Source organism: Scyliorhinus torazame, chromosome 9 (assembly GCF_047496885.1).
Source record: "Scyliorhinus torazame isolate Kashiwa2021f chromosome 9, sScyTor2.1, whole genome shotgun sequence".
Lineage (NCBI taxonomy): Eukaryota > Metazoa > Chordata > Chondrichthyes > Carcharhiniformes > Scyliorhinidae > Scyliorhinus > Scyliorhinus torazame.
This window is the reverse complement of record NC_092715.1, coordinates 19,502,482-19,525,567: the sequence shown is the minus strand read 5'-3', so window position 1 is coordinate 19,525,567 and position 23,086 is coordinate 19,502,482. Positions and strand designations below refer to the sequence as shown.

Sequence of the window (23,086 nt, the reverse complement as noted above, 5' to 3'; positions counted from 1 at the left end):
ACCACTGTGACTTCACAGCTCCAGGGTCCCGGGTTCGATCCCGGCTTGGGTCACTGTCTGTGTGGAGTCTGCACGTTCTCCCCACATCTGCGTGGGTTTCCTCCGGGTGCTCCGGTTTCCTCCCACAAGTCCCGAAAGACGTGCTTGTTAGGTAATGTGGACATTCTGAATTCTCCCTCTGTGTATACGAACAGGCGCCGGAATGTGGCGACTAGGGGCTTTTCACAGTAACTTCATTGCGGTGTTAATGCAAGTCTATTTCTGACAATGAAGATTATTAAAAGAAAGAGTTAGAATCTGACGCCTGTCAGGTGTTTGAGGCCAGCGGTGATTTGGGGGTTCAACCCCACTTTCCTGTTCGCTCTCCAGAACCCATGATTTGCTGAAAGACCAAATGTCTGCCTTAAACCTATTTAATAATGGAGCTTCCTCTGGGATAGAGAATTCCAAAGACTCACAACCCTTTCGGTGAAGTAATTTCTCCTCATCTCAGTCCTAAATGATCGGCCCCCTTATCCTGAGACTGTGCCCCCCCCCGGGCCCCACCGCCCCGTGTTCTAGATTCCCGACCAGCGGAATCAATCTCTCAGCATCCACCCTATCAAATCCCTTCAGAATCTTGTAGGTTCCATTGAGTTCACTTCTCATTCTTCTATCCTGCAGAGAATATCGGCCCAGTTCATTCAGTTTCCTCTCATATAAAAGACCACTCTCATCCCAGGGACCAATTTAGTGAATGTTTGCTGTGCCGCCTGCAATTCAATTACATCCTTCCTTAACCTTAGTCCAACTTTTACAGATGCACCATAGAAAGCATCCTATCGGGCTGCATCACAGCCTGGTATGGCAACTGCTCGGCCCACGACCGCAAGAAACGTCAGAGTCGTGAACTCCGCCCAGTCCATCACACGAACCTGCCTCCCATCCATTGACTCCATCTACACCTCCCGCTGCCTGGGAAAAGAGGGCAGCATAGTCAAAGATCCCTCCCACCCGGCTTACTCACTCTTCCAACTTCTTCCATCGGGCAGGAAATACAAAAGTCTGAGAACACGCACGAACAGACACAAAAACAGTTTCTTCCCCGCTGTTACCAGACTCCTAAACGACCCTCTTATGGACTGACCTGATTAACACTACACCCTGTATGCTTCATCCGATGCCGGTGTTTATGTAGTTACATTGTGTACCTTGTGTTGCCCTATTATGTATTTTCTTTTATTCCCTTTTCTTTCCATATACTTAATGATCTGTTGAGCTGCTCGCAGAAAAATACTTTTCACTGTACCTCGGTACACGTGACAATAATCCAATCCAATCCAATCCAATGTGGAGACCAAAACTGCGCCCAGCATTACAGATGTGATCTGACCAAAACTCTTGTCAACTGTAGCAATTGTGTACTGATTCCCTTGTAATAAGTTGTCAACATTCCAACTGCCTTGCTAATTGCTTGCTCTACCTGATGTTCAGTTTGTGTTCCATGTACCAGCCCACCAAGTCTCTCTCAACATCAACATTTATGAGTTTCGCTCCTGAAAATTAATCCTGCTGTTTCATTCTTCTGCCCAGTGTTTATAACCACACACTTTCCCCATATCATACTGCTACACACATCCTGTCTATACCTCTTTGTTTGCTCCTCACAGCTTGCATTCCTGTCTCACCGGCAAGTTTAGATATATTACTCTCTGTCTCTTTGCCTCAGTTGTTAATACAGATTGTAACTAGCTGAGGCCCCAGGGCTCATCCCTGCAGCACTCTGCTAGTCGCAGCCTGTCAACGTGGAAATGCCGCATTTATCACTCGCTTCTTGTCTGTTGCGCAATTGCCAATCAATGCGCCCCCGCCCTCTCCCCCGCGTAGAAGCCAGAACACGTCACCGGCGAGATTGTCAGAAGGGGGGGTGGGGGAATAGTGGATTGGGTGAGGGGAGGGTGGGAAGGAGTAAGGAGAGGTCAGGTTTTTGTTAACAGTCGAACTATGAGCTCCTGCATTGTTGTAACGTACAGTCAATCTTCTCCGAATCCTCCTGCCCTTTGTCAGGCCAAGCTGTTGACTAATTTATCGAGGGCTGTTAAATTTTGAAACTCTGTCGGCACTTTACCGGTGGGATATCGTTGAGTGCCTTTCCATTGTCTCTGAGCACAGCCGTATTGTCCCTGGCGCAGTGAGGGAGGGCTCAGATTCGGCAGATCGCCCACCACCCCTCTCCCTTCAGGCGCGATCTTCAGGCCCCGGGTCCTACTTTAACCGGCGCTCAGCTCGTTCTGTAAGGATCAGCGCAGGCACCTCAAAGAACAAAGAAAATTATAGCACATAACAGGCCCTTCGGCCCTCCCAGCCTGCGCCGATCCAGATCCTTTATCTAAACCTGTCGCCTATTTTCCAAGGATCTACTTCCCTCTGTTCCCCGCTGTTTACAATCTGTATGAATGACTTGGATGTGTGTAACATCGCTGAGATGAACTGCAGTAAGTCGCCAAGGTTCCTCCGACAGCACCTTCCAAACCCACGACCTCTACCATCTAGCAGGACAAGAGCAGCAAGATACGTGGGAACCCCACCCCCTCGAAGTTCCCCTCCAAGTCACTCACTACCCTGACTGGGAAATATATCGCCGTTCCTTCACTGCCACTGGGGCAAAATCCTGGGACTCCCTCCCTAACAGCACAGTGGGTGTACCGACATCTCATTGACTGCAGCGGTTCAAGAAGGCAGCTCACCACCAGACTCTGTTGCAGCCACATTTCCTGGCTGATTCAAATATAAGTGAGAAAGGAAGTTGTGAGGGTATGAGTGAGGCAGTTACAAAGAGTCTCCAAAAGGATCTGAATAGGTGAAGTGAGTGAGAGGTTGGAGCCTCTACAGATTACAGATTTGGAAGGTGTCAGCTTGGTTTGGCAACTGCTCGGCCCAAGATCGCAAGAAACTGCAGGGCTGAACTCAGCCCAACGCATCACAAATGCTTACCGTCCTCTCATTGATTCTGTCTACACCTCCCGCTGCCTCAGGAAGGCAGACAGCATTGTCAGAGACCCCTCCCACCCAGGCATTGTCCTCTTCCAGACCTTCCATCAGGCAGAAGGTACAGAAGTCTGTAGACTCGCGCATCCAGACATAGGAACATCTTCTTCCCCACAGCTACAAGACTCCTCAACGACTCCCCCTCGGACTGATCTGTTCCCTGTAAGTGCACTATTCAAGAGGTCCTATGCTGCTCTTGTTTGGCCTGGTTCCGCACTATAACCAATCACTACTTGTTGATGGCCATTTGTCAATGTGCTCTGTCGATTATTCTTTTGTCTACTGTGTACGTTCCCTTGGCCACAGAAAAATACTTTTCACTGTACTTCGGCACATGTGACAATAAATATCAATCAATCAATCAGGTGCTTTTGAAGTAACCTTGGTGAGTTCTTGCCGTGCATCTTGTAGATGGTACACATGGCTGCTACTGTGTGTCAGTGTGGAGGGAGTTAACGTGGTGGTAATGGTGCCAATCAAGCTGCTTTGTCCTGGATGGTGTCGAGCTTCTTGAGTGTTGTTGGAGCTGCGCTCATCCAGGCAAGTGGAGAGTATTCCATTACACTCCTGACTTGTGCCTTGTAGATGGTGGACAGGCTTTGGGGAGTCAGGAGGTGGGTTATAATAATCGTTATTGTCACAAGTAGGCTGACATTAACACTGCAATGAAGTTACTGTGAAAAGCCCCTAGTCGCCACTCTACACAGGGAGAATTCAGAATGTCCAATTCACCTAACAGCACGTCTTTCGGGGCTTGTGAGAGGAAACCAGAGCGCCCGGAGGAAACCCACGCAGACACGGGGAGAACGCGCAGACTCTTCACAGACAGTGACCCAAGTCGGGAATCGAACCCGGGACCCTGGCACTGTGAAGCAACAGTGCTAACCACTGTGCTACTGTGCTGCCCAAATCTGTGGCTCAGTTGGACATTTCAAGACTGACATTGCTAGACTTTAGCTGTGTAAGGATGTGTGGATACAGCGATAGCTTAGTTAAATGGAGCTGTGGTCTAGATCACCTGCAGTCTGATTAAGTGACGGAATGGGCTTGAGGGGCTGAACGGTCTCCTTCGTTTTCTATGTTCCTGCATGTTATGGGAAAGTAGTTTTCTTCGGTATAAATGGACCTACTCTCTCATCGAGTGTGAGGGTTCGAAAGAATTCAAGGTTCATGCCACTGAATTTTAATGTGTGTGTTTGTTTGGAAGTGATGGGGAAGGGGTGGGGGGAGTGGGAAAGGGGATTTGGAAGAAGAGCCAGGCAAGGGGTTGGCGGTTGGGAACGGTGCAGAGAGAGGGAAAGGGAGGGGAATGCCGAAGTGGAGGAGCTTGGGGGACGAGATGGGAGCGATGGAGAGGGAAGGTGGTGGGGGAGGGGAAGGGGAGGGTGGCCGTTTGTGCCTCACAGTTGTAATAACAATGTTTGACGTAATATCTTGGTCAAAACTGACAGTTATTTAAGCAACTTCCCCAAAGGGCCATTGAGAAATTGTCTGTTGAAATTTGGGAGATGGTAGATAGCGTCTCTCTACTCTCGCCAATTCTGATCTCCCGCCAGAACACAGCATTCCTCGGTCAAGGTGGCAGGGAATATTTAATGTCCTGAGCGCTCCCATCCCTGACTCAGAAGATTGTGGATTCAAAACCCAGTCAAGGTATTTTTTTTTTAAACAAAAAAAAATACTTTATTCATAAAATTTCTAATAAACATTACAGAACATTTTGAATTGTCTTGACTGTACATTTCCATTAAAGTTACACATTCACTTGACTTTCTTCCATTCAATTGGCATGACGTTACACACATATCGCTCTTTACGTTACAATTCTTTCTTAAACATTTACATTGTCATGTTTCTTTTATACATTGGAGTGTTAATGACCCAGACCGAGGGGGGTTTACACTGTTACTCGCCCCTCGGTGCACATTTGCTGGTAAGACCTTACACCGTGGTCTTTCCCCATTGCGCCTTGGCGGCAGCTGCCCCAAGCTCGAGTGCGTCCCTCAGCACGTAGTCCTGGACCTTGGAATGTGCCAGTCTGTAACACTCTGTTGAGGACAGTTCTTTGCACTGGAAGATCAGCAAGTTCCAGGCAGACCAAAGAGCGTCTTTCACCGAGTTGATGACCTTCCAGCAGCAGTTGATGTTTGGCTCGGTATGTGTCCCTGGAAACAGCCCGTAGAGCACAGAGTCCTGCGTCACAGAGCTGCTCGGGATGAACCTTGACAAATACCACTGCATCTCTCTCCAGACCTTCTTTGCAAAGGCACATTCCACAAGGAGTTGGGTGACCGTCTCATTTCCCCCACAGCCACTCCGAGGGCAGCGTGCAACGGCGCTGAGCCTTCGGGTGTGCATGAAGAATCTGACCGGGAGGGCCCTTCTCACCACCAGCCAAGCTAGGTCTTGGTGCTTGTTTGTAAGTTCTGGTGATGAGACATTCTGCCAGATGACTCTGACAGTCTGCTCAGGGAACCGTCCAACGTCCTCCACAGTCTCCTTTTCCCTGAGGGCCTCGAGGACATTACGTGCTGACCACTGCTTCATTGCCTTGTGGTCAAAGGTGTTTTTCTTCAAATATTTTTCCACGAGGGACAGGTGGTACGGTACGGTCCAACTACTTGGAGCGTTCCGCGACAATGAGGCCAGGCCCATCCTTCGTAACACCGGGGACAGGTAGAACCTCAGTATGTAGTGACTCTTGGTGTTTGCATACCGGGGATCCACACACAGCTTGATGCAGCTGCACACAAAGGTGGCCATCAGGATGAGGGAGACGTTGGGTACGTTTCTCCCTCCCTTATCCAGAGGTTTGTACATGGTGTCCCTTCGGACTCGGTCCATCTTGGATCTCCAGATGAATTTGAAGATGGCCTGGGTGACTGCTGCGGCGTAGGGTCGGGTAATGGGCCAGACCTGCGCTATGTACAGTAACACCGAGAGTGCCTCATACCTGATGACCAGGGTTTTGCCCGCAATGGAGAGGGAGCGTTGCTCCCACCCGCCCAGTTTCTGTCTTACCTTGGCTATGCGCTCCTCTCAGTTTATGGTGCACGCCCCAGCCGCTCCGAACCATATTCCCAGCACCTTCAGGTAATCTGACCTGAGAGCACACCCAGGCTGACGCTCCCAGTGCAGTGCTAAAGGAACCTCTGACAGTGCAGCACTCCCTCAGCACTGCACTGCAGTGTCCACCTGACTGGTGCCGCATTTATCGCCTCTTTTGAAAAGTGAATGTGCTGGGCCTACGGAGAGAAGGCAGCGGAGTGGCACTCAGTGAACTGCTCCTTCGAAGAGCGGGCACCGACTGATGGGCCGAATGGCTTCCTCCTGTGCGCTCTCCATTCTGTGACCCGGTGGTATTAACACCTGTCACAACCTCAGGGTTCTTGAAGTGCTTCACAGCCAATGATGTGCCGTGATGTAAGAAACCTGGCACCAAATTTACACATAGCAAGATCCCAGAAACTGCATTGATTTAATCGTCTTTGCTCGTGGTTCAGGGCACTGGGGCCATTTCTCTGAGATCTTTTCAATTTCCCTGAGAGGATTGGGGGAGATGGGAGTGAAGCGCTTATTTGTAAATTTGGTTTGGCCTTAGTTTGTGTTTTTATTCACTTGCAGAAAGAGAGGGATGGGGAAGGGGGAGGAGCTATGTTAGCGGGCAAGGGGCAGGTGGGTGGGTAGGCGGGAGGGTGGACAGGGGGCGGGTCGGTGGGCAGACAGACAGGTGGGCAGGCAGGAGGCAGGTCGGTGGGTGGACAAGCGGGTGGGCATGCAGGAGGGGGGGCAGGTCGGTGGGTGGGCAGGGGGTGGGTGGTTGGGCAGGGGGCAGGTTGGTGGGCGGGCAGACAGGTGGGCGGGCAAGTGGATGGGCAGGCAGGAGGGGGGGGCAGGTCGGTGGGTGGGCAGGGGGCAGACGGGCAGGCAGGCAGGATGCTCTGTAGTTTAGTGTATAAGCCAGGGTATATGAAGGAGTGAGTGTGGAGCCTGCTGAAGCGATGTGTGGTTGGTAGGGAGTGGGTGGGGTGGGGTGGGGGGTTTGCTCAGATGTATGTGGAACACTCCCAGCCCCAATGCATCGCTCAGTCTCTCTACAATAAAGGGACGGGAACGGTGTTGCTAGAATATCCCTGAGGAACTCGAGAGCTGCAGGCATTTCATCAACATAGCTTCATTCTGTTTTAAAAATAACAACATACTGACATTCACACTGCCACACACACTCACTCTCGCACGCACTCACCCTCGCACACACTCACTCACACTCACCCCTGCACGCACTCACCCCTGCACGCACTCACCCCTGCACGCACTCACCCCTGCACGCACTCACCCCTGCACGCACTCACCCCTGCATGCACTCACACACACACTCACACACTGACTGACACTCACACACTGACTGACACACACACAAACTGACACACACACTGACTCACACTTACACAAACACACCCACACACACACACTTACACCACACAAATACACACCACACACACACCTCCCCCACACACACATTCACACAGCCACATGCACACACTCACACTTGCACACGCACACACCCATGCACATGCACACATACATCCATATATGCACACATACACGCACCCCCACACACTCTCTCACTCACTCACACATACAGTCTCACACACCCACTCACACACTCATTATCACATCTTTTTACTCCACTCATTCACACGCGCACACTCACACTCTCACAAAATCACACACTCACACACTCGATCATGCAGACACACTCACTCTCTCACAAACCCTCACTCAAACACACATACCCTCACTCACACACTCCCCCACACTCACTCACACACACACACGCTCATTCACTCTCACACATGCTCACTCACTCTCACACTCATTCACACACTCTCACTTATTCACACATGCACAACTTCACTCACACACACATACTCACGCACTCACTCTCCCACACCGTCACACACACACACCGTCACACACTCACACTCACCCACATACACACACTCAACCACATACTGTCACTCACTCACTCAAACACTCTCACACACTCATTCACACACACAAGTCAAAATCAAAGCACAAGTTAACGCGTGAGAAATGACTAAAATAGAATAAAGGTTTACATTTATAAAGCACTTGTGTCAGCAACAGGGCATCTCGAAGCACCTTACTGCTAGTGAAGTGAGCAAAACAAATTTCTTACCAACAACAATGTGATATTGTTTAAGGGATGCTGATTAAGGGATAAATATTTGGCAGGACTGAAATAAAGATCAAACAGAGTGTAAGAAATACACACACACAGATGGGGAGGCAGTGGCATGGTGGTATTGTCACTGGACTAGTAAACCAGAGACCCAGAGTAATGCGCTGGGGACACAGGTTCGAATCCCGCCATGGCAGATGGTGAAATTTGAATTAAATATTTTTTAAAAATCTGGAATAAAAGTCTAATGATGGCCATGAAACCAATGTTGATTGTCATAAAAACACATTAGATTTACTTTTAGGGAAAGAAATCTGCCATCCTTACCTGGTCTGGCCGATATGTGACTCCAGACCCACAGCAATGTGGTTGACTCTTAACTCCCCCCTCGAGGGCGATTAGAAATGGGCCAGCCAGCGATGCCCACATCCCACTCATGGGTAACACGGTAACACAGTGGTTAGCACTGTGGCTTCACAGCTCCAGGGTCCCAGGTTCGATTCCCGGCTTGGGTCACTGTCTGTGCGGAGTCTGCACGTTCTCCCCGTGTCTGCGTGGGTTTCCTCCGGGTGCTCCGGTTTCCTCCCACGGTCCAAAGACGTGTATTGGTGGGTTGGCCATGCTAAATTGCGCTTAGTGACCAAAAAGGTTTGGAGGGGTTATTGGGTTACGGGGATAGGGTGGAAGTGAGGGCTTAAGTGGGTCGGTGCAGACTCGATGGGCCGAATGGCCTCCTTCTGCACTGTATGTTCTATGTTCTCACTCACTGACACTCACTCATACATACACACACACTCACTCACTTACTCTAACACACTCTCACTCACTCGAACACACTCTCATACACACTCACTCACTCTAACACACTCTCATACACACTCACTCACTCTAACACTCTCCTACACACTCACTCACTCTAACACACTCTCGCACACACTCACACAAACTCACTCTAACACACTCTCGCTCATACACACTCACTCATTCACTCCAACACACTCTCACTCTAAAACACTCACTCTCATTCACGCTCATACACACTCACTGACCCTAACACATTCTCAAACACACTCACTCACTCTCACTGAATGGGAAGCTGTTCTTTAACAGGAAGATCTTGAGCATGAAGTGGCCTTGTAGAGTGCCACATAGGGGCAGTGAGGTGGATTCTGTGAGTGCTGAGTGTTAGGCCCTGGCTCTGGGTGAGTGAGAGGGATGTGGCCTGTTGAACAGAATGTAAGGTTAGTGGTGTGGCCAGTATGAGGTGAAATGTGGGGGTGAATTTACTTACCGTGGCTACCCATGTGAGGTACTTTTCCCAGCATTGTTGCCATGTCCCAGGGGCCAGGCTCTGGGCATTGTTGTCTTTAAGTTTCCAACTCCCTTCCGGGACTGGTGTGTGAGGGATGGATTGCGTTGCCCTGGGAAAAGATTGTAAGCCTTCTGCACTCCCCCTGGTACACCTCCAAGGTGGAGTCACAAAGTCTGGAAGCACAATAAGGCCAGTAAGATTCAAAGCAGGTAGGGAGATGTGCTAAACACAGCGGGACTGGTGGGCTGAAGTGCATTTGTTTCAATGCGAGAAGTATAACAGGTAAGACAGATGAACGTAGACCATAAGACCAGAAGACATAGGAGCAGAATTAGGCCACTCGGCCCATCGAGTCTGCGCTGCCATTCAATCATGGCTGATATTTTTCTCATCCTCATTCTCTCTGTTGAGCTGCTCGCAGAAAAATACTTTTCACTGTACCTCGGTACACGTGACATTAAACAAATCCAATCCTGCCTTCTCCCCATAACCCCAATCTCCTTATTGATCAAGAACTTGGATCAGTACTTGGAACTATGATTTTGATGCCATTACAGAGACCTGGTTGATAGAAGGACAGGACCAGCTAAACGTTCCAGGATTTAGATGTTTCAGGTGGGATAGAGGGGGATGTAAAAGGGGTGGCGGAGTTGCGCTACTGGTTAAGGAGAACATCACAGCTGTACTGCGGGAGGACACCTCAGAGGGCTCATACAGTGGGGCATTATGGGTAAAGTTCAGGAATAGGAAGGGCGCTGTCACAATGTTGGGGGTTTACTACGGGGCTGTTTAGCTCTGGGCTAAATCGCTGGCTTTGAAAGCAGGCCAAGGCAGGCCAGCAGCGCGGTTCAATTCCCGTACCAGCCTCCCCGAACAGGCGCCGGAATGTGGCGACTAGGGGCTTTTCACAGTAACTTCATTTGAAGCCTACTTGTGACAAGCGATTTCATTTCATTTCATTACTACAGACCTCCCAACAGCCAGCGGGCGATAGAGGGGGATATGTAGGTGTAAAAGCAACAGGGTTGCTGTGGTCGGTGATTTTAACTTCCCCAATATTGACTGGGACTCACTTAGTGCTAGGGGCTTGGATGGGGTTGGATAGAGTGGATGCTCCCTTGGGGAGGGTGCGGGGGGGTGTTGGTGTCTACTCACTCGTGCTGCCCGGTCATTGACCTTCTTGCTCTGCTGACCATTCCTCCTGGTGATCCTGCTGGAACTAACAGCTGCCACCACCTCATCGCTGGCGGCACTGGCTGCCTTGTGGCTCACCCTCCGGGACCCCCGGGGGAACAGGCCATCCCTCCTGGTCTCCACTGGGCCCAGGAGCCTCGCCAGGTCAGCGTCCCTGAATCTTCAGGCCGGTCTCCTGGGCGCCATTGTTGCGAGCTGGCTGGGGTTGGCTGAGCAAGTGCTGTTTAAGTGCTGCTTGACCTTGTTAGCGGGGGGCTGGCAAGCGAGGTGCCGGCGAATCAGCTGGCGAGGCGTTATTTGCGGCGAGAAGCCCGTGAGGCCTAACTAAGTGGACCAATTAACGTTGAATAGCGTTGCCGGCTTCACTGGTCCTGGTCACACAGTTTGGGAGACTTTTCCTGTGTTGCTATCTTCAGTACCTGGCAGTGTGCACTGAAACCCGAAACACTCTTGCCACCTTCTCCACACCGGTGGTAATCTGGAGAGATGAGGGCTCACTGTTGGGATTTCGACATGGGGCGAGATTCTCCGGCCGCGCCCATGGCCGGAAATTCCTGCCCGAGGTCAATGGACTGTCCCGTGGTCCACGTCCCGCCCGTGGCCGCCTTGTGGCGGGTGGGGCGGAAGAATCCTGCCCAAGGGGATGGGCTGAAGGAAAGACTCCCAACAACTAACTGCAGGGGGGGTGGGGCAGGAGAGCTGCCACATCCTGGTCTGGTCAGCCTCGGGTCTCCTTCTCAAGAGGCAATAAACGTCCTGCCATGAATCATCAGTCAGATCAGCCATGATCTTATTTAATGGTGGGGCAGGTGCGAAGGGCTGGATGGCCCACTCCTCCTCCAAGTTTGCATGGTCTAACCTGCCTCCGGTGGCTTGAGGATGTGGGTTGGAGGTTGTTGTCCTTATTGATTGTGATGTGGAGATGCCGGCGTTGGACTGGGGTGAGCACAGTACGAAGTCTTACAACACCAGGTTAAAGTCCAACAGGTTTGTTTCGATGTCACTAGCTTTCAGAGCGCTGCTCCTTCCTCAGGTGAATGAAGAGGTCTGTTCCAGAAACACATATATAGACAAATTCAAAGATGCAAACAATGCTAGGAATGCGAGCATTAGCAGGTGATTAAATCTTTACAGATCCAGAGATGGGGTAACCCCAGGTTAAAGAGGTGTGAATTGTATCAAGCCAGGACAGTTGGTAGGATTTTGCAGGCCAGAACCATTGTTTGCAGCAAATTACCCAGTCTTCAGAACAGTGACCACGACACCACACAACCCTGCCATGGCAATCTCTGCAAGACGTGCCAGATCATCGACATGGATACCACTATTACACGTGAGAACACCACCCACCAGGTACGCGGTACATACTCGTGCGACTCGGCCAACGTTGTCTACCTCATACGCTGCAGGAAAGGATGTCCCGAAGCGTGGTACATTGGCGAGACCATGCAGACGCTGCAACAACGAATGAACGGACATCGCGCAACAATCACCAGGCAGGAATGTTCCCTTCCAGTCGGGGAACACTTCAGCAGTCAAGGGCATTCAGCCTCTGATCTCCGGGTAAGCGTTCTCCAAGGCGGCCTTCAGGACGCGCGACAACGCAGAATCGCCGAGCAGAAACTTATAGCCAAGTTCCGCACACATGAGTGCGGCCTCAACCGGGACCTGGGATTCATGTCGCATTACATTCATCCCCCACCATCTGGCCTGCAAAATCCTACCAATTGTCCTGGCTTGATACAATTCACACCTCTTTAACCTGGGGTTACCCCATCTCTGGATCTGTAAAGATTTAATCACCTGCTAATGGTCACATTCCTAGCATTGTTTGGCATCTTTGAATTTGTCTATATATATGTTTCTGGAACATACGTCTTCATTCACCTGAGGAAGGAGCAGCGCTCTGAAAGCTAGTGACATCGAAACAAACCTGTTGGACTTTAACCTGGTGTTGTAAGACTTCGTACTTATTGATTGTGTCAGGGGAGGTGCCAGGGCCCCTCCCAGCTCATCCACCAGCACTGATGTCCTCACGGAATTCACTCATGAGGCGGGGGCAACTTTGGCAAGGCAATTACTTATTGCCCATTCCGAATTGCCTTCGAGAGGGTGGTGATGAGCTGACCCCCCTGGAGACGATGATGTTAGAAAGGGAATTCCAAGCTTTCGACCCGATGACGGTGAGGAAACGGTGATGTAATTCCGAGTCAGAATGGTGAATGATTTGTCAAGGGAGCTTGCAGATAGAGTTGTTCCCATGGACCTATCGCCGCTGTACTGCAAGGTGATAGATATCGTGGGTTCGGAAGGTTCATGTGGTAGAACATAGAACATTACAGCGCAGTACAGGCCCTTCGGCCCTCGATGTTGCGCCGACCTGTGAAACCACTCTAAAGCCCATCTACACTATTCACTTATCGTCCATATATGCCTGGCCCCTGGGACATGGCAACAATGCTGGGAAAAGTACAATGACCTCACATGGGCTGTTTAGCCCACTGTGCTAAACCAGCCCCTAATAATAAAGATTATTATTATTAATACTTATTCAACGTTTCGTAACAGTTTAGCGTAACTGAGTGGCTTGCTGGATCTTATCGGAGGGAAATTAAGAGTCAGCCACATCGTTGTGGGTCAGGGGTCACACGTAGGCCAGACCAGGTAAAGACGACAGATTATCTTCTCTGAGCCAGATGGGCTTTTACATCAATCTAGTAGTTCTGTGATCACCGTTACTGTGACTAGATTTTTATTCCGGGTCAGTTGACGAATTGTGTTTAAATTCCCGCAGCTGCAGGTTGAAATTTTAACTTGAGTCCCTGGATCAGAGTCTGGGCCTCTGGATTACTAGTCCAGTAACCTAATCAGAATGCTCCCCGTCACTGCAGAGGTTTACATCGGGCTGAGGTGTTGCAGATGGTGTCGGGTCGTCCTAATACTTTAACCAGGTTCTGATTTGGTGGCCATGGGCGGGGGTACTGGATTATGACATTGCCTAACCGTCTGTGTCTCTCCTCAGGTCCGACACCGGATAACTGGGCAGGTGATGGTCCTCAAGATGAACAAGCTGCCCAGTAACCGTGCCAACATGCTACGCGAGGTGCAGCTGATGAACCGGCTCTCGCACCCCAACATCCTGAGGTGAGCCCTTGGCTGCTCATTTCTCCCTCTTTATCTCTCCTCCACGCGCCCTCTCTCTCCTTAAACCTCCTGTAAAATCTACCTCAACGATTGTGCCTTTTGCTCTGCGTCTGATTTGAAACGTTGGCGTCGCTGGGAAGGTTGGCGTTGACTGCCCAAGTCGAACTGCCCTTGAGGAGCTGGTGGTGGGCCTTCCTCTTGACTCTCTGCTGGTGTAGGTATCGGTACACCCACTGTGCCGTTCAGGAGGAAGTTCCAGCATTTTGATTCAGCAACAAGGAAGAAACACCACCATTTGTGAGATTTTCCCGGAAATCGGCAAAGGCCAATGGCAGGGGAGACGCATGGTGTTGAAGCCGTTGACGGCAATGACACTTCCTCTGCCGTATCGTGCAGCACTTTGAAAATAATCCCTTCAAGGATCGGGTCTCATGTCGTATCGTTGGCGGGGTGGTCTCTGATTCGCTTGCCCCACCAGCAACTTTAAAGGCTATCCCAGGGCATGATGAACAAACTGTTTAACCCTGGATATCCTTCCCCCTGGGCACCCTCCCAGCACTGACCGGGCAATCCCCGGGTATTACCTGGGCACACCTCCCATGCAAGCCTGGCACTACCCAAGGACTGCCTGAGGATGCCCCAGCTGTCCTAGGGGGTGCCCAGGTAATACCCGGGCGTGGCCCTCTCCCCCACCCGTCACTGACCAGGGGAGGGGAGAATTCCGTCACACGTTTACGTTCCACTCCCCTCGCCGAACCCGCCCGACGCAAATGTGAACATGGAGGAAGGGGACGGAAGGGAAGATGAATTCAGCCTCAAAGTTGGGATGGTGTGTGACTGCAAAGAGGATTTGGAGGTGATGGTCCGCCCCATGGCTTTCCCAGGTCCTGGACATTACAGGTTTGAGACTTGCTGAGCTGAATTCTCCGCACCCCGATGCCGAAATCGCGGCCGGAGCGGAGAATCCAGTTTGCCGCCGAAGTGGGCCCGGCGCCAGTTTGGCGATCCTCCAGGCACCGAGAAGCAACGTCACCGGGGAGTACGCCGCACCGCCGGGGGGCCATTGCCAGAGGCCTGCTCCGACATCCCCCGCCCCCGACTGGCCGAATTCCCGACGGCGTGGAACAAACCTGCTATTGCCGGTCGGGATGCATGCTTGGCGGCGGCAGATTCAGTCCATGGCTGCCCTGGTCGGGGGGCAGGCCGATCGGAGGCCGGGGGAGGGGTGGCCTTATAGGCGGCTGGGGAATGATTGTGCGGGGTTTGAGGGCCGGGCGCGCGGCCGATTGGGGGGGGCTCTCTTTCTTGGGTCTGGCTCCGCGGTCTGAGTCCGCTATGGAACACAGCGCGGCCGCTGGAAGCCACCGCCGTGCGCATGCGCGGCCTCTGACCAGGATTCTAAGGAGTAAAACTCCACCGTTTTGACGCCGGGGTGGGAACATAGACCCAATAATGGAGAATCCAGCCCGCTGTATTTGGTCACTCCCCCAACTCTCCCTCCGCTGCTTTGTGTAATTCCTTCCATTGTATTCGGTGTACTTTTCATTCAAACTGCCTTATTCTTCCGCGCACAAAGAGAAATTCCTTCCCTGAGGGAGTCTGAATCTTTGGTATTCTTTACCCAAGACGGCAGGAGGCTAAGTCTTTGAATGCACTCGAGGTTGAGACAGGGAGGTTTTTGAACAGTTATGGGGAGCAGGCAGGACAGTGGGATTGAGGTGAGTATTCGATCAGCCAGGATCTCATTGAATAGCAAAGCAGGCTCGCAGGCCTGAATGGCCTTCTCTAGTTCCTTAGTCTTAAGCTCTGATTCCTCATGGATCGGTCCCGGATTCCCCAAATTCAAGTTCTAATTTTTGTGCTTCAATCCCTGCCGAGCCTCTTGCTTTCCTGTCTCCGCAATCTAACCCAGCCCTACGACATAACCTGACTCGACTTTCCATTCACCTGACTGGCCTTGTGCATTTCCTACTTCACTCACCCCATCATTGTCCTTCAATCGTTTAATCCCCACAACTCCGGGGCTCCCTAAATCTCCCTGCATCTCACCCTTCCCTCTTTTGCCCCTTAAAGCCCCCCCTTGCTGGCAGGTTTGTAGCCGCGGTGATGGCTCGTTAAATGTCCCGGGGGCCTTTCCACTCACCTCTGGCCTGCCCCTCACCTGTCTGCGATCTTCCGTAGGTTGGGCAAGGCCGTCAATGGCCCCCCCCACCCTGGACCTCACCATCATGGTCCCCCCACCCCCATTCCCCTTCCTGGAGCCCTACTTTCTGTCCCCGGCTGTGACACTGCCTGACAATTAGCTTCATCCCAGCTGACCTTCCTCTGGCACTGACCCGCGGGGTTTGCTTGTTGTTCCGACGTTGGCTGCTGCTCAAGTCGGCTCTGCTGGGACGACAGAGCTGACGGTCAGTCCGATTGGGCCGGAAACTCTCCCAAGGGGGGCTTCCTCCTCCAGTGAGGAGGAGACGTTCCACCTGAGGCCACTGGGTCAGCCGACGTGACTGGAGACGCTTTCCCTGCCAACCCTTCGCATGGCGAGGTGAGAAATTCCGCCGCCCTTTAACTTCTGCCCAAAGACTGGCATTTACGTAGCGCCTTGTCTTGACCACAAGGCACCCCAAAGTTTTTTGTCCAACTGAGAGGGTCTAGTGTGTCCTCGAGAAAAAAAACAACACCTCTGACAGTGCAGCACCTCGTCACAGGGGCGCCAGCCTTGATTTCTGTGCTCAACTCCTGGACAGGGCCTTGAACCCATAACGTTAACCCATAACCTGCTGATCCATGTGAGAGATCCACTGATCCACTGCGCCAGAGCTGACAAACAGTTCCCACTCCAGAACAATATCTCGCTCCTGGAAGAAGGGAAGGGCAAGGGAAGATAAATTCAGTCAGCAAGGCCGAGGGAAAATAATGAGAGCATCGAAGAAGTTGGAAAGAGGGATAAAGAATGACAGAGCATTGCCGCATTTCTGTGGCACCTTTCACAAACCCAGGACATCTCAAAGCACTTCAGAGACAACGAGGTACTTTTTTGTCATGTATTGTCATGAAGGAAATCTGGCAGCCAACCGAAGCCCGGTCCCACAAGCAGCAAATATGCAAACTGAGGGAGATAATCTGTTTCTCAATGATGCTGGCTGAGGGTTAAACATGGGCTAGAATACCAGGCAGAATTCCCCAACTCTTCTTCGAAAATAACGCTGTAGGGATCTTCCAGCCATCCGAGAGGGCAGGCTCAGCCTCTGTTTAATGTCCCATCCAAAACACGACACCTCTGACAGTGTCGCGCTCCCTCAGTATTGCACTGAAAGGTCAGCCTGGATTTACCTGAGGAGAAAGATGTTGTATTCAACAGGTGTGGAGGGGCAGAGAGGGGCCTGAAGTTCTGCGGAGTGGAAGTCAGAGTCAGATTGTCACTCTGTTCCTAATTTCCTACCTGAACGCTTTTTCGATCCTATCTCCCTCGACATTCTGACTCAGAGAGACACTCCTGGAGGGGAGCTCAGTTGGATACAAGGAGGTCAAGCCCCCTCTTCCCCAGCACAGGTGTGTAAATCTGGTAAATGAAATGCCCAGCCAAGTTTAACGGTCCTTGACAGGTCAGGCAGAAGGTAGGCCTGTGAGGTAAGTGGACAGGATTTAGGCGGACGGGGGGGTGGGGGGGAGAGTTCAGGTTGGGTTGAGCTCAGGCAGATGGGGACCGGGCCTCGGGTAAGGTGGGGTGGTTGGGCAGCAAGCAGGGAGGGGCTGGTTTTGGGTCTCGCACTGGGGGGTGGGTTGGGTCGGGTGAGGTTAGGCCTCGGAGTGCGGGGGGGCGGTTGGTTGAGGTCAGTTCCATTTGAAGAATAAGATCCAATTTTTCCCTTCACTATTTTGATAGAGATGTTAACGCGTTTATAATGAGATGATCATTTGGTTAAAACCATGGACAGTACTTACTACATTTGTGTTTATGTGGACATGCTTTATTTCAGCCGCGTGTACGTCCCTGTGGACAACACTGTGAGTCACATCTTATATCAGAGCTGGGAGCCAGAACCAGGCTGTGGGGGTAATTAAACCCTCTCCACACAGATCAGATTTCCTGCTGTGATTTATAAGATTGACAAAGTGTTTCAAATTTCCAGTCACATCAGCCCCCTCAGGATCTCCCTCTCGAGTGCCGGATGTTTATGAAGGGTAGAACAGGTGTTAAATTAAGTATCTGCCGTGGCTTAGTGAGTGGCACTCTCACCGTGCGCCGGAAGGTTCCGTGGACTTGGGCCTACAATCCCGAGTGGCATTCCCAGTGCTTTGATGAGGTGGTTGCTGCCTCTCGGGTGTGCGATATTTCAGATAAGACATTAAAACCGAGCCCCCTGCGCCCAAAGGGCGTGTGGCTCTATTTTCTAAGAACGTAGAACCCCTACAGTGCAGAAGGAAACCATTTGGCCCATCGAGTCTGCACTGACCCTTGGAAAGAGCACCCTACAGTGAATGGTAGAACCCTCAAGAGTATTGACAGTCAGAGAGATCTAGGTGTACAGGTCCACAGGTCACTGAAAGGGGCAACACAGCTGGAGAAGGTAGTCAAGAAGGCAGACGGCATGCTTGCCTTCATTGGCCGGGGCATTGAGTATAAGAATTGGCAAGTCATGTTGCAGCTGTATAGAACCTTAGTTAGGCCACACTTGGAGTATAGTGTTCAGTTCTGGTCGCCACACTACCAGAAGGATGTGGAGGCTTTAGAGAGGGTGCAGAAGAGATTTACCAGAATGTTGCCTGGTATGGAGGGCATTAGCTACGAGGAGAGGTTGAATAAACTCGGTTTGTTCTCACTGGAACGACGGAGGTTGAGGGGCGACCTGAGAGAGGTCTACAAAATTATGAGGGGTATAGACAGAGTGGGTAGTCAGAGGCTTTTCCCCAGGGTAGAGGGGTCAATTACTAGGGGGCATAGGTTTAAGGTGCGAGGGGCAAGGTTTAGATGAGATGTACGAGGCAAGTTTTTTACACAGAGGGTAGTGGGTGCCTGGATTTCCGGAGGAGGTGGTGGAAGCAGGGACGATAGTGACATTTAAGGGGCATCTTGACAAATACATGAATAGGATGGGAATAGAGGGATACGGACCCAGGAAGTGTAGAAGAGTTTAGTTTAGACGGGCAGCATGGTCGGCACAGGCTTGGAGGGCCGAAGGGCCTGTTCCTGTGCTGTACTTTTCTTTGTTCTACCTAGGCCCCCCGTCACATCTCTGCAACCCAGTAACCCCACCTAACCTTTTGCACACTAAGGGACAATTTAGCGTGGCCAACGCTCCATCCCCGGCAACATCCTGGTAAATCTCCTTTGCACCCTCTCTAGCGCAATCATATCCTTCCTACAGTGTGGCGACCAGAACTGCACACAGCACTCGAGCTGTGGCCTAACCAGTGTTTTATACAGCTCCATCATAACAACATATTTTTTCTCCATCTACTCTATTGTGGTGAATGTATTTGATGGTCACGTCACCTATCAAGTCCTTTCATAATCTTCTAGATGCATCAGATCGCCCCCTCAGCCTTCACTTTTCCTGAGAAAGGAGCCGGAGCCGGTTAAATTGTACAGTTCGAGCATTGTCCTTATAAATGTCGTTCTCCGGGCGGCATGGCGGCGCAGTGGTTAGCAGTACTGCCTCATGGTACCCAAGTTCGATCCCGGCCCCGGGTCACTGTCCGTGTGGAGTTTGCACATTCTCCCCGTGTCTACGTGGGTCTCACCCCCACAACCCAAAGATGTGCAGGGTAGGTGGATTGGCCACGCTAAATTGCCCCTTAATTGGAAAAAATGAATTGGGTACTCAATTTATTTAAAAAAATATAAATATCTTTCTCAATTTCCCCAGATTTTCAATATCCTTTTTATAATATGGAGATTAAAAATATGCAGACAAGAACCGTTCACAATATCTCCCAAGGTTCCAGACATGTGAATACAAAGCTCTGTTCTTCAGATCTGTCCCTTTAGAAATGAATCACAAGTTTTTTATGTTTAAGAACAGTCTGTCCTTATTTCAGACTCTTCATTAGAGAGAGAGAGCGTTTTGTTTGGGATCAATTTATCATCCCCCTTCAGAGTTTGAAACATGTCAACGTTGTGCTGTTCCCACATGAGGTTACATTCCTCTTGTCTGTGACATTGTCTGGCCAACTATTACTGGACAGGGAGAGGTCACGGTCTGTGTATGACGCAGAGGGTAAAGTCAAAACTAAACTGGTGTTTCAGTCAGCGAGTGGCCTGTCTACAGGATCAGTGACCAGCGCAATGGCTGACACCTCTCGAGAACACCTTTGCTTTGTGACGTAGCTGATTGGTGTGTGATTCTCTCTGCAGGTTTATGGGCGTCTGTGTACATGAAGGCCAGCTACATGCTCTAACTGAGGTAAGCGTTATTGGTGCAAGCCTTTGGTAGCAGGTGACTTGCGTTGGAACACATGAACATGGCGGACCATTCGATCCTTCTGTATAAAAGCAAATCACCGCGGATGCTGGAATCTGAAACCAAAGAGAAAATGCTGGAAAATCTCAGCAGGTCTGGCAGCATCTGTAGGGAGAGAAAAGAGCCAACGTTTCGAGTCCCGATGACTCTTTGTCAAATCTAAAGACAGAGAAAGTGGGAAATATTTATACTGGGGAGTGAGAATAAAAGATTCTCACAGAAACCAAGGGAACAGAGTGCTAATGGCAGACCCCCAGAGAGAACAGAAGGTGTGAAAGGCCAAATTGCAGAGAAACTAACATCAGAGGGTGAAGTGTGACAGATGTAGATGTGGGAGGCAGGGAAGGGGGAAGCAAAGGGGAGAAGGGGTAAGGAAAGGTGGATAAGATGGGGGGTGGGGGGGGAGGTAAATATATATAAAGAAAGACAAGAAAGAAAGAAATGGTAAAAGACAGTTAAAATGAAATGGGATGAAAACAAATGGGTCGAGGTGGGGTAGAGCTAATCATCTGAAGTTGTTGAATTCGATGTTGAGACCGGAAGGCTGTAGCAGCCTAACCGGAAGATGAGATGTTGTTCCTCCAGTTTGCGTTGAGCTTCACTGGAACATTGCAGCAGGCCAAGGACAGACATGTGGGCAGGGGAGCAGGGTCTTGTGTTAAACACGCAAGCAACAGGAAGGCCAGGGTCCTGAATGAGCACAGACCGAAGGTGCTCAGCAAAGCGATCACCCAGTCTGCGTTTGGTCTCTCCGGATCTTTGGATTCGTTCCCTCTAGCCTGTTACAAAGAACGGGAGGAGTCTATTTATTCATTCCTGTCTATTTCACCATTCTATTAGATCTGTATGTCAACATTTACTGGCTTGAATCGAAATACCCCTCCCTTGCCAAGCCCCCGCCCACCTCCAATGCCCGATTCAGTTTGGTACAGTGTATGTGCTCCCATAACTCCAACATATCAGTGTGAAAGGGAACAGGCTGAGCTCAGACTCGCTTGTTGAACATTGTGGATAGCACAATTGCTTCACAGCTCCAGGGTCCCAGGTTCGATTCCAGCTTGGGTCACTGTCTGTGCGGAGTCTGCACATCCTCCCAGTGTGTGTGTTGGTTTCCTCCGGGTGCTCCGGTTTCCTCCCACAGGCCAAAGATGAGCAGGATAGGTGGATTGGCCATGATAAATTGCCCTTCGTGCCCAAAATTGCCCTTAGTGTTGGGTGGGGTTGCTGGGTTGTGGGGATAGGGTGGAGGTGTTGACCTTGGGTGGTGTGCTCTTTCCAAGAGCTGGTGCAGACTCGATGGGCCGAATGGCCTCCTTCTGCACTGTAAATTCTATGTGAAGTGTGCCCCTGCCTAACTATGTCAGGAGAGAAATGCATGGCATTACGCAGAGTTGCATGTCTCCAAATAGTGTCTGCAGGGCAGCGAGAGAGCCTTGGGAGGGGAAAGCAGGTTTGCTTGTTGAATCTGGATAAAACTCTCCTGCTCTCCCTAGCCTATAAGCAGTGCTAGGAAGACTTTAACCCAATGGATCTGACCCCTCTCACCTCTCAAGTTGCTACATTCCCCATTAATAGTTACACTAATTTGGAGGCATGCAACTTCTTTTTAAAAAAAATTTAGTGTATCCAATTCATTTTTTCCAATTAAGGGACGATTTAGTGTGGCCAATCCACCTAGCTTGCACATTTTTGGGTTGTGGGGGTGAAACCCACGCAAACACGGGGAGAATGTGCAAACCCCACACAGACAGTGACCCAGAGCCGGGATCGAACCTGGGACCTCGGCGCCGTGAGGCCGCAGATGCAACCTCTTTAAAATATTTTACGAAAAGATCGAATTGATCTCTGAAGAACAGGATAGCTGCTCACATTCAAATATAAGTGCTATTAAAACCAGAGTGGGTGGACTTACCATTTACATTTTTTTTTACCATCGCCATACCTCCTGAGCCCTCCCACATACACACACCCACCTTCTTCTCTCCGCCTTTGGGAGCTACAATTCGCCCCACAGAATCTACAGCATAGAAACAAGCCCCAGGTCGATGCTGATGTACATGCTTCGCAAATCTCCCATTGTCCATCTCGCCCTGTCAGAAATAAGCAGTGCTGGGGAGGTAACTTACTTTCCAAAACTTTCCCCCTCGTGTATTTTTGTAGCTTCCTCCAATGTCATTCGTCGCAAACACTCCGAGTTCCACATTCGAACCCTTCTGAGCACTGAATCACTGACTGGGATTTACTATTTGTCGATGTACCATTGTCAGTGTACTCTGTCGATTATTCTCTTTGTCTACTATGTACGTACTGTGTACGTTCCCTTGGCCGCAGAAAAATACTTTTCACTGTACTTCGGTACATGTGACAATAAATAGCAATCAATCAATCGTGACGATCATTCAATTTATGTCCCATGGTTCTGGCACCCACCACAAGAGCAAACATCTTCTCCACGTCTACCCGATCGAAGCTTTTCACAATTCAGTGACTGTCAGGTCACCTCGGGGGTCTTTTATCACGAGAAAGGTCACTCGATCTGTTCAGTGTTTACTGAGAAATGTATCCTTTGCGATATGGTTCTATTCTTTTGGATCTAACCTGTACTTCTTCCAATGCCTTCTATATTTTTTTAATAATGTACACTGTACACTTGTACACCCAAACTCCGAGTCTGGTATGACTAAGATGCTTTAATACCTTAACAAACCTTCTTCACAGGTATTTTAAACAAATTTAGTAACT

The 23,086-nt window shown here is 50.5% G+C and overlaps 1 protein-coding gene across 1 annotated transcript in view; it reads left to right on the top strand.

Annotated features, from left to right (window-relative positions):
- LOC140429090 (dual specificity testis-specific protein kinase 2-like) overlaps positions 1-23,086 on the top strand; it is a 352,368-nt gene that overhangs the window by 212,537 nt on the left and 116,745 nt on the right. The window contains exons 2-3 of the mRNA XM_072515654.1: positions 13,762-13,883; positions 20,239-20,287. Of these exons, the coding sequence (XP_072371755.1) occupies positions 13,762-13,883; positions 20,239-20,287 (171 nt within the window). The remainder of the gene's footprint in view (positions 1-13,761; positions 13,884-20,238; positions 20,288-23,086) is intronic.